Source organism: Leptinotarsa decemlineata, unplaced genomic scaffold (assembly GCF_025532065.1).
Source record: "Leptinotarsa decemlineata unplaced genomic scaffold, Ldec_3_MD MMD2_tig00026369_RagTag_RagTag, whole genome shotgun sequence".
Lineage (NCBI taxonomy): Eukaryota > Metazoa > Arthropoda > Insecta > Coleoptera > Chrysomelidae > Leptinotarsa > Leptinotarsa decemlineata.
In genome coordinates, this window is record NW_027412709.1 from 4,103,887 (window position 1) to 4,118,949 (window position 15,063).

Genomic DNA, 15,063 nt, shown 5'->3' on the forward strand with positions numbered 1-15,063 from the left:
TATATATATATATATATATATATATATATATATATATATATATATATATATATAAATTCACTTCTCCGATGCAGCTGTTGTAGTGGTTTTCGTTGCTTCGATTATTCTTAAACATGCATGTCTTTGTATCCGGCCTAATTTGTTAATAGCGGTCGTTTATTTCATCTGTGGCCACCAGACTATGGATGTATACGTTATGTGTTCGACCACTATTGGTTTCAACCCCTTATATATTTCCGTTCATACTTGCTTTCGTTCATACTTGATTAAATCTAAAATCGCTTTTTCATGCCTGACCATAAAAATAGCATAATTGATGAACTAATATGTGAACTTCATACAACACCTGATCAAAAATACAAGTTCAATGGAAATCACTACTTGGTTTTTCATCAAAATATGTAATCACTCAAAAATAAAGTTTTAGAAGTAGATGACCTAATGACAACTTTTGAAATGCAACCATCATTTATATACACTGAACACTGGTTTAGGAAATCATGTATTTTTGTGAGTAATAGCACAAAGGGTAGAAAAATGCTGATATGAAACATTTTAATCTATAGAGGATTGCTGTTCATATTTTGTGTTTTGTGAAGAGTATCATAGCGAAAGAAGAGAATATTTTCAGATGCAATAATGTAACATATAATAATGCAACAATTCAACAAGATGTTTCTATTGGTGAATTGGAAAATATACACAAGAATAAATAAGAAATTTATAATAACTGGTATAAAGTAGTCGGCAAACTACCTGCAAAGGAATAAATAGTAAATGTGGCAAAAAATACATTATGTTAGCATCATTGCATCCCTATAAAGTCACTGTTTGGTGTGGATTTTGGACTGGCGGCGTCATAGGTCCATATTTTTTTAAAAGACGTTGGCCAGGCAAGTGGCCAAAGACATGTGGTTTCGACAGTCAATAAATATCGATTCCACATATAGTTTATACGTGCCTCACAAACTATAAAATTATACTAGTTTTTTTTCAATGCCAACATTTTGAAATTTCAAAATGGTGCGTTGATTTATTGTAAAAGTGTACATACATCTGAAAAGAACAAATGACCATTTCATCAACAGATATCACAATATTAATAGTTTCAATAAGACTATTCAAATAAAAAATTGTAATAAAACTTTTGCTTGAGCCCTTAAACAATTATAAACCAATTGCCTTCATTGTGTAATTTTTTGTGAACCACATATCAAATAAGATTAAGTATAATTATTATTACTAAATAATATTTTTATTATTATTATCGTGAAAATTCACTATTAAGGAATACACGTTTAAAAGACAATGGTGATGATGATATAATTGAAGATAAAATACAGGACGAAATAAGACTTCCAATTCAGAATATTTAAACTGAACACATACACTAAATGAAAAAATGAGACTTATGTGATTAATGTGACTTCTGGAGCTGGTGCTTACGATTTACAAACTAAATATTACGATTAAAAAAAAATGTGCAAAGCTCACTCCAGTAAATTCCAATAAATATTCAAAATGCTTTTTATTCACTCCCTGACAATAAAGAAGTCTGTTTACAATTTTTTTTTTCAATATAATATATTCCTGGGGTGATATCGTTGCAAGCACCTCTTTTTCTATCCACGACTTCTGAAATAAATTGTGTTTGTGTATCGTACACTTCAAATGTCACGATTCCTTCAGAAACATCTAGAGGCGTTATATCAACTGATGTAGTGGGCTCTTCTGAAGTATCACGTTTGCCTGTCTACTGGTTTGAAAAATTGTCAGAGCTGAATGAGTTTTCAACTAATACTTGGTTTCAGCCAGATGAGGTACATTTCTATCGCGTAGAGCTGGTTTGAAAGTGCCTAGATGACAATTATCCAAACCAGTGAATAGGTAATCCCTTAGAGGAGGACCCGTGCATTACTTGATATGACACGCTTATATTATTTTGAGAATTGGTGAAAACTAAAGTTTACTTTTCACAACCACAGTATACTCCAGAGGTGCTATTAGAATAAGAGGTGCTCCTAACGAAATTACCCCAGAAACATTCCACAATGAATTTGTAAATAATCTTCTGAAGTGAGTTTACTCGGTAGCGAGTGATGGTAAGACTACTTTCTTTCTTATCAAAAAATACTTAAAATGATACCTAAATTTTATCCGACCATGATGTTTTTTTTTTCGTTCAAAACTTGAAAAGGGAAGGTACTATTTGTTCTCACTATATGACTAACTTGGTATGTTATGGAATTGGTTCAGTATTCGATGAAAATGCATAACTTATTCAAGTAACACTTAATGTGAGATTTTCACTGAACAGTTTACAGAACAGCACGCGTTCAGTGAAAATCTCACAATGAAGTGTTACCTCAGTAGATCAACTTGTTTCTATTTCAGCTTCAATTCGGGCGTTTTGTTGTACAATTTATATGTTTTAAAGAAGATTGATTGGCCTAAATTATGGTCAAATCTAACTAAGAAGGATGCCCTTATATATGGTTCCACCCAGTTAGCTGATCAGGACATAATAAATTTGGTGTTGAAGGAACACCCAGAACTTCTTTACGAAGTGCCTTGTGTTTGGAATACGCAGCTCAGTGATCATACCTTAAGCTATGAGTGTTATAAAGACAGGAAAGTGAAGGTAATTACAAATTGCGGATATTTATTGTTTTTATCTAAAATAACTCGGTTGGAATTTGGTTTTTATTAAATTATAATGAAGGTCGAATAAAGGGTGTGATTTAGTATTGAATCAGAAGGAAAAGCTGTTAACTGTTCTGTCTTACCTATTATATGATGAGATAAAATTAATGTATCTTTCATAGAACATAATACCTTTCGAATAATCTTATGCTCCGCATTATGAACATTGGAAGTGTGAGTCCTATCCCCTCTGGTAGTGTTTTATTCATACATTTGATAATATGACAGAAGTTTTTTTTTAAACTCTTTGTTAAAGAATGGTGTAGCAATAAGAGTTTTTGGTCGAAAATTATTGTAAACATGAATAAATAGAAAAGGGTTTGGGAGAATTATGAACGCATAAGGAAAATATTCATATCTTACGTATGTGCGAAGCACGGGATATCTCAAAATGTATCAAAAAATACTTTGTTAATTTCAAGTTAACATCAGGTTTTTCAAGAAAAATCACGTACGAGATGTATTACTCATTCTGATAAAGTACATCAATGGATTCTGCAGTGAACTAATGGTTATAAGCAATTTATAAACCGAATTTCATTGTGAAATTACTCCTATGAACTATGGAATGACCAAGTTAGCAAACCGTCAAAATATAACTGAAAGTTGTTTGAGACCAACATAGCAGACCATCTTGTCCACATTTTGAAAGTTCAAATGATCCATGTTGACGAAGTTCAGAGAAAAAACCTGAATATAGATGGAAAAAACAAATGACCGCCGGCAATCTCTTGGAATTGGAATATTGCATGAAATCGAATGGTTGAAGTCCTTTTTGCAATTAAATTGTGGATCAAATTTTCACTTATTTTATTATGTATCAACGACTTATTGGAAAAAACAAGAATACAATATATTGCTTTGCTGACGACAACACACTTGTCTTGTTATTCCATTTGAATTCCAAGACATCGGCTGCAGTTGCACATCTTCACCTACAGTAGCAGGTTGCATATCTTATTGAGGATCTAGAAATGATTTCGAGCAATCTTAGAGTATCGAAGAAAGGTTGAAGATTTGTTTCTCTTCTATAGATACTTTCACAGAATGAATCGCTAATATTTTTAGCAGCATGAGGAATCTCATGCTGCTAAAAATATTACTCTTTCATATGGTTTCGATAAAATTTATGAACACAGAAACTTTGCTGACTGATTTGCACAATATTTATCGAATGCTGCTAAGTAAGCAATAATTGATTTTTTGGGACAAAACTTTTCATTTCCCTATATTGCTCTGTTATCTCTGATTCTTTCCGGTCCTCTCCCAATTGAGGAAGCTGAGAATGCAGAGGTCAAACTTGCTTTGTATTCAGTATCAATCAATTTACTAAGGTATGTGTCCCGTACCCACACCCAAAATTAGTTTAGGGCTTTGAAGAAAGTATATAGGTACTTGGAGTTATTCAGGAATAGCTAATGAATATAAAATATAAGATGTACAATAATATTCAAAAAGATAATACCTAGCAATAAAGTTCCGAATCAACAGATTTTCTTTACCCAGAAACTTGAAAATTCCCTTCAACAGCACTTAAGTCGTTTCAAAAAAGGCTCAGTGTCTGCTGAACATCATAACTTCCAACAAAATCTTAATTTCACTAGTTCGGACTTCCATTGTCTATAAAATGATTTGAAATCCCTGAAACAAGTAAAAAAGAATAATTAAAAAAGAATAGTTGAAAATAACAATTATATTAAGCAACAATAAACCTGAAATGAAATGATAGTAAAATAACCTACAAGTAAAAATATAATAATTGAATAAATAAAAATTAAAGGAATGCAAAAAAAAAAAAAAAAAAAAGAAAATAATAAAAATAAAAAAGTGTAGAGATTCCAAGTCACGTTAGTTCACGACGTTTCGATTGTTGGTATCTACAATCGTCTTCGGGTGATGACTGGACTGATTCCTCCGAGAGATGACTATTTTATAGGTCGTTGAAATACTTTCACTTTCTCTACTTTCCATTTTCCGCTTCACTGATTCCGTGAGAGATGACCGATTTGGCGGGAGTTGGTCATTTCTCGTTTGATGATGGGTTTCCATATGTTTCGTATATCTACGCTGGCCTGGCTGAATACGTTGTTGGACAACATGTATGCGGCTTCCTTAAATTTTCTCCTGAACCAATGTTCCTCTCTGTGCAAGATCTCAGCTTGGGACCACTCGATGTTGTGTTGATGGGTCCAAACATGGTCTGCTATTCCTGATTTGCTGGTTTCTCCTCGCTGTGTGTGCTTCTTGTGCTCGGCAATGCGAATATTCAATGGCCTCTTAGTTTCACCAATATAGGATTTTCCGCACTCACAGGGTATCCGGTAAATGCAATTCTTGGAATCGCAGTCCGCGTTTGGGGGCCTGGTTTTCGTGAGGCTGCTACGGATAGTGTTACCGGATCTAAAACAGGTTCTAATGTTGTACTTGGAACCAATTCTTCTTATCCTCTCCGATAATCCTCTGATGTAGGGAAGTGAAAGCACTGGTTGTGACGGCTTCTCTTCCTTGCGAGGCTCCTGCTGTCTTTTGGCCAAAGTCTTTTCTACCATCGCTTTGGAGTATCCATTCCGCTGAAGATCACTTTTGATGATGTCTAGTTCCTTCTCGAGACCTTCCTTTGTATTACAAAGCCCAAAAGCACGGTCTAATAGAGTCTTGATGATTCCTCTTTTTGTCGATTGATGGTGGTTGGATTCGTGGTTCAGATACTGTCCCGTATGAGTGGGTTTTCGGTATACAGATGTTTCCCACTTAGTGTCGGTCCTCTTCACCAAAACGTCTAAGAATGGCAATTCATTGTGGATTTCCTTCTCCATTGTGAAAGTGATGGAAGGTCTCACGCTGTTGATGTGTTTCAGATGATGTGTTTTTTAAACTAGTGAAATTCATCACGAAACATTGTCAATCACCTTCAAACAAAATCTTAATTGATACTGCATGAACTTTTTAAAACCCCGAACTAGTATTGGGTGTGGATTAGGGATACTTGTCTTAGTAAATTGATAAGAAATGAATTCTTAAAGCAAGTGAGACATCCAAAAACTAACTGCGACCTTTTCAAAACAAGCCTGTGAAGCCAAACCTTCCTGAGAAAGATATTGCTGTCAAAGGAAAATGGGAAGTTCACAAATAACAATTTATTTCAAATATAAATTTTAGTGTCGAGAATTGATTTAACTATTCAAAAAAAAATACATGATTGAATGTAAATATATGGTTTCAACTCATAAGAGACAAGAGTTATCAATTTATGAAAGGTCTATTGTGTTCTGACTATATTTGTTAATTCTGAAATGTTGACTTCGTTCCTCCTTGAATGGTGAGGTATACTCTTCCGGAAAGGCTACCCCTCTGCCAGCAATGCTCTTGTCAGGTGATCTACTGGGGTTTCTCGTAACTGTAGACTTACAGGTGATACAATGATGGAGTAGATCTTCCACGGTCGAGGGATTTACATGAAAAAGGGAATCAGGTATTAGATCAAGGTAATTAATCTATTGAGCTGCTGAAACCAATAATAATAATAATGTTATTGGTCTTAGAAACACAGAGTAATTAGACACGTCAATACATTTTTTAAAATAAGTTTGAGAGGATGAGATTCGTCAATACAGTTTCTCACCTCTCTCACCTTCAGGGTGACCACCTGGCCTTCCACCACCCTCCAGCACCTTCAAGATGTGATGCGCTCCTGCGCGCAAAACACCCCACTCATCCCAGGAATCTCTAAGGGTTGCTGCCTGGGGGCATCTTGACGCCTGGCGTCGGACGGCCTTCTCCAGCTGCTGTACGTCGATATTTCTGCGTTTTACGCCCGCCGGCGACACATCTCATGTTTCGAAAGTCCTGTCCGTTTCTACCTCTGCATGAACTCTTGTTCGGGATCGACAATGGCTTTGCCACTCCGCAATTCGTCAGTGGCACAGGATGGCTGTAAACCCTGTGCATTGTAGGTCTTTGAGTCTCCTCCTGGAAAGTCAGTTCATTTTCCTCCTGGAAAATGCTGCTTTGCTGGTTCGGTCGTATCCGAGGTCCGTTACTGGCAGCACATACAGCACACTTTCTGCACCATTCCTTGACGTTGGCTTGACGATTAACCCAGTAAAACTGTTGTCTTATTTTCTGGAGGGTCTTCGTTACTCCCAGATGTCCTTCAGTGACTCCTTCATGGATTTCTTTGAGCACCTCCCGTCGTCTGTTCCTGGGTACCACTGTCTGACGCATTTCTTCTCTACCGTCTTCAGACTCCAACACCCGCTTCAGAACTTCGTTTTTCAAGGCAAGGGAGTTCCATTGGGCCCAGTAGGACTTAACCACTGGCAAATAAACGGCTACCTCCAGCCAAGATGGTCTTTGGTTAATTTTCCTCTATCCGATGACTAAACCAAGATCTGGGTCTTTCTGTTTGTCTTTCCTGATCTTAATGTCCTCCAGTTGTCGTCTACAGCTGTAGTTCTACAAATAGCTGCTTCCTTCTATTCTGCTCGTCGGTAATGTGAGCAGTCATCGGTACATGGTCTCCGTGACAGGGCATCTGCGTTTTTTTACGGGGCTTGCTGGATACAGGCTGACGATTGCCCCTTTTCATCGAACCTCTTTAGTTTTCCTGAACTGACCCTTGTGGCACTCCTATTCATATTGTTAGATTAAAAGCTAAAAAAATCCTAATTGATGGCAGTTTTGCAACTGAGCTATAAACATCTATTAATGTTACACTTTTTATTGGAAGCCTTTTACAGTGACCTGTTTCTCTTTCTGCTAATGATATAAAATTTTCCTAATTTTTCTTTACTTCTGTTTTATTTTTAAGAAAGTAGACATGTCTATAGTTGGTGAAATCATCATTCAGCAAAAGAAAGTAGCATGCTCCTCCGAGGGATTCCTGTACAAATTTTTCATCAATAAAATCTATATTCTTGTTTCTTAGGATTTTTTTTATATTATTCACATTTTGGTGTGCTAGCTTGCAGTGCCAATTACTTAGGGTTTCAATTGTTTTAACATTAAAGTACTCTGATATACCACTGAGATGGCTCACTTTATTTGTTTAAAGAGTCTTTGGTTGCTGCACACTGGCTCCAGTTTCCAAATACCAACTAATCGTTTCTTCATTTTATTTTCAGAGAATACCATTAATGCATTGATATCACTTGTTTTGTTTTCACCTTTTTTATTTTAATTTTCTGAGCTTTCAAAAAACCAGCATTCTTTGTACAAAGTTTAACAGTTTTTTGTTCAATCTTTTTTCTGAAATAACATTGTTTAGCTAAGTGGACAACCTTTTTACAAATGTAGCACTTATTGTTTAACGTATTCAAAAAACACTTTTTGAGGTTTTCACTAAACGATTTTACAAAAACGCAACACGTGTTTCGTCAGACAATGGCTTCTTCGGGCGTGTCTTTATATTCAATGCTAAATATACCTTATTCTACAATTTGAAGTTCCTACATTTCAAGTACCTGGTTTTTACCCAAGTTTGTAATGAAATAAATTACCTGAGCTTATATCCCAGTTTCCACATTTGAAAAAATATTTAGTGAAGGGGAGTTACTCAATTTTAATTGATCATTCAGTAAATTACCGGAATTCCTGATTTTATTGTTTTTTAAACATTCTAAACGTTTTCATTCGAGAATTCTAATTTTGTAGATTATATTGCAAAAACGAACAATTTCGGATCTTCGGAGAACTGATTCTGTTTCTTAAGATGAACTTATCTTCTGTTATTTTCCTTCACTGTTGCATCAAAACAACACAATAAATGTCTATATTATTGGGTAACTCTATATCTGAATTTTGTTTTTCCTACAACTCTTCGGACAGCTCGGTGAAGTCGGATAAACTTGGTTTACCAATTTTCAGTCTTGTGAGAACTTAAGCTTCTAAGTTAATGTGTGTCAATTCCATCAATGTCAAAATGACGTAAAGTTTTTATTACTTGCTACTTTTCAGTTGTTTTGCAATATTTGAGTATTACTTTAATTCTTTCTTGCAATCAGTATATCACAACACTTCACCGATAATATGCCATTTCAAACAGCATGAAAATATTCTACTATGAAACAGGTTACTCAGTACACATTTAAGATTTGTACAAAAAAAGTTAGCTCTCCATAGGGGTATCTTGTAATTAATTTTATTGACTCACCATATAAAAATGTTTTTTGGGACAAGAATGCTTCTAAACTTCTGTAAAATGTTATGTTATGATTCATGTTTGTATTTTCGATTATAAAAGTAACTTTGGATTTCGTCGAACGTTTCTACACATCCAGAACCAGAAACCTAGCTGTAAGGGGATAATCAGAGAAATGGGAGTGCTTGCTTTCAATGTTTACATATCCTTGACCTAGTAGTATTTGCAAAAACAAATATGATTATATTGGGGTCGTACTTTCAATACGCCTTGCATAATTTATAGTGTTTATTTGATTATCTCTTACAACTTTGTTTTTTCGAACAAGGTTACCCTTCTCAAGTGACTTTTCTTTTTCTCGGAAGCAGCTTTTACGATGTTGAACTCTAACTGCAGCTTTATATCTGTATTCCTTAATCAACTGATGAAGATCTATATTCCAATTTATAACTACTTTTAGAACTTGGGAGTTCGGTCAAATTATTGCATGAAGTTGTAAAATTATTACAATATGTTAAAACAACGATAAAAATAAAATAAATACAACAATAAAAATTAATTGGCGCTCCGGGGCGACTTCATTGATTCCAGTGGCGCATTTGCTTTTTCAGCTGCAGGAAAACCCGGAAAAACCTGCAGCACCACATCATCTGAAGATCTTGATCTAACAATGTCCTCTCTCTCATAAAACAAAATGTAGGGTGTCTCCAGAGGCTCCAATAAATTCAATGCATCACCAGAACACTTCGTGACACGACTATCGTCAAACTTATACCAGGCCGTTTCTTCTTTGACCAAGGCGTAATAATGACCACATTCAACGCCAGAACCACAGTGAACAATGACTGCATGAATATTATAACAGTGGTCTGCTAGGTTGAAATGTTCATCTATTTCGAACCTTCCAAAGAGTTTCTTGCTTCCGTTAGAGGTTGAGTCTTGTTTGAAAATCATCAGTGTTATTATTAGATTGACTGGTGCCTCAGCTATACTTGTTTCCTTATAACAGTCAGTTAGTTTGGCGCATGTTTGACAATACAGTCGATCATCGCCTGTTAAAAATTCCATTTTCAGATGATTTAACAATAAGCTTTGCACGGACTGGTAATTAGTCGTATTAGGAAAAGCTAGATGAAGTTTCAGAAATTCACATAAGTTTTCAGTTCTTCTTGAACATTTACCACAAAGTAAACAAGTGAGGATTTTTCCAGCAAAAGATTTACAAACACAAGACGAGATGGGTTGTACGGAATCATTCAGTCCAGAGCGGCTGGGAGTATTGATTTTGCTATTGTTTTGCTCACGAAGAGTATTCAATAAGAACCCCTAACGAGTATTTAGTGGACTTCAAAGACTTCAGGAAATCGGTTGGAGGGAAAGATGATACCTTCTTACGAAACTGCAGCTGCATGAACAGTTGTTTGAGTTTGATGAATAAGCAGGAAACATTCTCGTTCTCGTTCATTATTAAAACTTCGTTCTTGAAATTCTTCGTCATGAACAACACTTGTAAAATGCTATTCATGTAACAAGTGTTTCCTAAATTATCCAATCCAATTTTCTTCTCTAGATTTTTAGGACAACTCTCTACTGATTCGTAAGGAAGAACACGTTTCACAGAATCTCCATAAGAATCATTTCTCAAGCTGCGATCGATCCTTCCAAGTGAAAAAGGGTTTCGTAGAGGGATCGATTCGGCTCTTGCTTCAAGAAGCGCTTCCACTGAAATGGTACCAATTCTACGAGGAATGCAACTCATTTTTTGGGGCCAAGAATGACCTGAGTCCACTGACCGCACTGAAAAAGAAGAAGGTGGATCAATCACTTGTGAATTAACCTTGATAGGAGACTGATAAATATCCACATATTTTGGCTTGTTTCGAAGAGGTTTCAGTTTCGTACTGAAATTAGGGCAATGCATGATCTCATCAAAATTATGTGAAGGAGGAATAGTTCCAAGTACTGAAGCAGCATTGCCACGTTGAATAGCAATATCAATTATTTCTATCAAAAAAGAGGTAGAACGGTGATCTTTCGTTGCTTGGCCTATTCTCCTTCCGAGTTCATGAACGAATAACAGAGACTCCGGGCCATAAACACCAAAAGTTTCAACCGCTACTGGATGAAACAGATAGTTGTTTCCAAGATTTTGGTATTTTTTCTTTTTCAATTTCTCGCCAGACAATGCTGCAGTTCCAGCAGACTTGGAACTTTCGGTCAAATTAATTATTGTTTACTGTAAATTAATAAGTCTTTTAAAATTTACCCTAAACTTCTGGGAAGTCTACTGTGCTCCTGAGTTGGTCCTGGTGTACTTCAAGTATTTTTATCCATTTCCTGTACTTACAAAGATTGCTGTCAGTACAACTGTAGTGTGAGCGGTTTTTCAAAGGGCTTCTTGAAATAGGTTCATATCCTTTGACGAACGGCAATAATACTTCAAACTAACAAGGTCCCACCGAAGGTATTGCATTGAAACTCTGCCCAAAAATCGGACCTAAAGTTGTAAAAATAATCTATTGCCAGCCAACATTTTATTTATACTTTGAAACTTTCACACTATGAACTTTACTCAACTCGTGTTTCACTGCACACTAGTTTCTTCAGTTGAACTGTTTGAATACAATATACAATAATAAAATAATATTTAAAAGGATTTGGAAAAGCTGAATACACTTATTTGAATTAATGAATCGAAGAGGTTTTGTATTAAAGTGTATAATATTTTAAAATTCTTGCAAAGCGCTTTCGACTTTCATCATCATCAGTGCTCACTTGTCAGGCAACAGGAAGTATCAAGCTAAGTGAATTGTACATTGTAATATTTGACTTATATAAAACAAAATAGGCTTAAAGCCAAGAAAATACATTTTTGGATTGAGGCCATGTGGTTCAGTCAAAGTATCTTATGAAGAAGGACAACTTGAGAAATTCTGTCTCAAAACCTCTTCGATTCATTAAATAATATTTAATTATTTCAAGTAAAGTTCTGCGAAATACCTGTGCGCTTGGTTTCTTCAAAAATATTTAATTCACTTTTTTTGTGTGCAATTTGAGTCACTTGTATAATTTGATTTAAAAGTTTCTTTTAAGTTAATTATTCAAAACCAAAAGCCAACAAAATTTTTTATGAAAAATTGTATTTCACTAACCATTATCTAATTGATCTTATTACTGATTTTAAGTTTACATGATATCTGTATCCTAATGAAAATATTTGTTTGTAGATAGTCCATTGGAATTCACCAAAGAAATATAATGTTGAGAATAAAGATGGGGAATATTTTCGTAGTTTAGCAACAGGGTTTTTAGAGTACAATGGAAACCTTCTAAGAAAAAAATTGCACTCTTGTGATGCATCTCGAGGAGAAATAAAAGTGAGTTCATATATTGTAAGGTGACTTAACTTTTTTCCAAACACTTTTTTTTCAGAACGAATCTGGGGAATTTTGTCTAGAGCTACGTAAACTCACCAGCAGTCACTGGAGGACATTATTGTATTTTCGGGAGTACAAGTATATGTCAGTCGACAATGATATTACTTTTGTTGCTCAGTTGTCGTTTGACAGGCTGCAAATGATCGAAGAGCTTGTCAAATCGTGGTCAGGTTAGTATTCAGAGAAAATTGCTAACATTTTATTTTCATGTGAAAGTTTTTGTGAGCTTAAAGATATTTCAGGTCCAATAAGTTTAACATTGTATGTGACCGATTATGAACTGTCACAAAGTATTACTTTCATAAGTCACTCTCAGACATTGCAAGGAAGGTTGAATGTGGCATATCATGCTGTTTTCAAAGAAGGAGTGAGTTCTCCATATATAATTGGATCAGCAGTTTCTGATTAACTTATTTTTCAGGAGTACTATCCAATAAATACTTTGAGAAATATTGGACTGAGTAATGTGCACACTCCTTATGTGTTTCTGGCAGATATTGACTTTCTGCCTAGTAAGGATTTGTATGATACTCTTAGACAACATATTTCTTCCATGGGATCACTGATAAAAAAAGTAAGAAATTTCAGAACTCTACAATTTTTTTCTGCATCTCCTCCACAATTTTTATTCCATAGTTTCAACTTGATTTTTTTTTATAATAAGTTTTATTTATGTCAAACGAGTGCTCTCATAAATAAGCTTATAACAGCCGACATAGTCTGAATAATCCTTTAAATTTTATATGTGAACGCTCATAAAGAAAAGTTCTCTCAAGTGAAATAATTATTAGAAGCATATCACTTAGCTGTGGAGTGTTGCCTGTCGATCAATTATGTATAATATCCAGTTCTATATCTGTGGTCTACAAAAAAAAAAATAATAGCAAAAATATAGATGGCACAAAAACTTTGAATGATAAAAACAGTCCAACAGAAGAAAAAGTCTATCAACATCCAGATAAAGAAGTAATAGTCCAGTGGCGTAGGTAACTCAATTATTAATGTTGCCTTTATTGAATAATGTCGTCTTACTTCAAATGTTGTAAAAATAAGGAACTTTCAGTAGTATGCTGTTTACAATGTTATAACATTTACCATAGCAGCTGTCTAGATAGGAAAAAATATGCAACGAATGTGGAAGGTCACAAAATCATATGTTCGAGAGAATGTTCCAACGCAAGAACCAGGGAGGAAGAGAATCGTGCGGCACTTGAATCTCATATGGTAAAACTAAAAGAAGAAATAAAATTGAAAGACTCGGAGGCAGCAACAAATAATTTCAAATACGAAGAAAAACTAGAGCATCTAATCGATACTGTGGATAAATTGAATCAAGAAATCAGAGAAAAGGATATGTTCATACAAAGACTACGCAGATCCTCACTAGATCTACAAGATGTATTGACTGATACGGAACAAGGCTATATCAAGGACATAAACGAATATAAAAGGAATATTGATGAGCTGAAGATAGAAAACGTAGCTATGCTGAAAAGAAATAAAGAGCTTTTAGATAAAAATGAGGAAATATCTAAAGAGCTACAAAGATTAATGAATGAAATTGAAGAATTCAACATCATCAAAAATAATATGCTAACATCAATTGAAACACTCACAATGGACAATATGGCATATGTGGAGGAACTGAAGCTACTTAAACTGAAACAGACGACTTACAACAACGAAATAGAAGGTAGGAACATTAATATAACAACACTCACTCACCCTCGTAAGCCTGAAATAACATGTCAACGAACCAATACCTCTTTGAAAACAACCAAAAGAAGAATTTTGATAGTATCGAATGTCCATGGTAAAGACTTGGCTCATTACTTGTCTAATAAAACGTTATTTTATTCTGTATCTTCTATTGTGAAGCAAGGAGCCTGTGATAGAGAATTAGCTCGAACTGCACTCCAATTATCTAACAATTTCACTCACGACGATATTGTCATTCTGTGGACAAATCAAGTTAACCAGATGATAGCTAAGGAATTCGTTGAACAATCTGCTCACACCCGAAGAATTATTATTTCAGAGCCATTTAGATACGACATTGCACATATAAATCAAGAGATTTATGAAAGCAATTTAAATTTCAAAAAATATCTCTCTAGACTTAGCAGTTGTACAGCACGATTCTTTGAGTGCAATAATGTTATTCGCAAAAAAAACTACAACACTGATGGATTTTCACTAAAAAAAGTTCCAAAAACTCATATTGCCAAAGCACTAATGGACCTCATTGATAATTGGGATTTAGAAACAATCAATTTATTATCAAGTAATGATTGCTGTGTGACAGGAATCACTCAGGAACAGTTCAAGAACACTGATACTTATTGTTCATCAAAAACTATACCTTTTTTATAGGTAAAGTCAGGAGTGAACAGTCAATGTATTTGATGTTACTTAATATTCAATCAGCTAGGAACAAGAGTAATGAACTTTATGCATTTTTGACTAGTATAGGTGAACCTGACATTCTTTTATTAACTGAGCATTGGCTAAAAGCTGACGAACTTTTTTTCTTGGCTGATTATTTAACTTTATCAATTTACTGCAGATCTGAATTTCTTCATGGTGGTACAATGATACTTATTAAAAAATCTCTTTCTGAGAAGCTAAGATTTGAGAACATAAATTTTACAAGTTTAACTATTGAAAAATCATTTGAGATTTCAGTTATATACTGCAAGCAAATCAATATGTATATTTTATGCATTTACAGGGCTCCATCTTCTGATATAGACCTGTTTTTCAATCATTTGGAACAGGTTCTTG

At 34.7% G+C, this 15,063-nt stretch overlaps 1 protein-coding gene across 2 annotated transcripts in view; it reads left to right on the forward strand.

The window, feature by feature from the left end:
* LOC111512119 (xylosyl- and glucuronyltransferase LARGE2s) overlaps positions 1-15,063 on the forward strand; it is a 38,953-nt gene that overhangs the window by 16,622 nt on the left and 7,268 nt on the right. For both annotated transcript variants that reach the window (XM_023168214.2, XM_023168215.2), the window contains 5 exons: positions 2,395-2,641; positions 12,070-12,219; positions 12,275-12,449; positions 12,522-12,646; positions 12,701-12,853. In XM_023168214.2, coding sequence (XP_023023982.2) covers positions 2,395-2,641; positions 12,070-12,219; positions 12,275-12,449; positions 12,522-12,646; positions 12,701-12,853 — 850 coding nt within the window. The remainder of the gene's footprint in view (positions 1-2,394; positions 2,642-12,069; positions 12,220-12,274; positions 12,450-12,521; positions 12,647-12,700; positions 12,854-15,063) is intronic.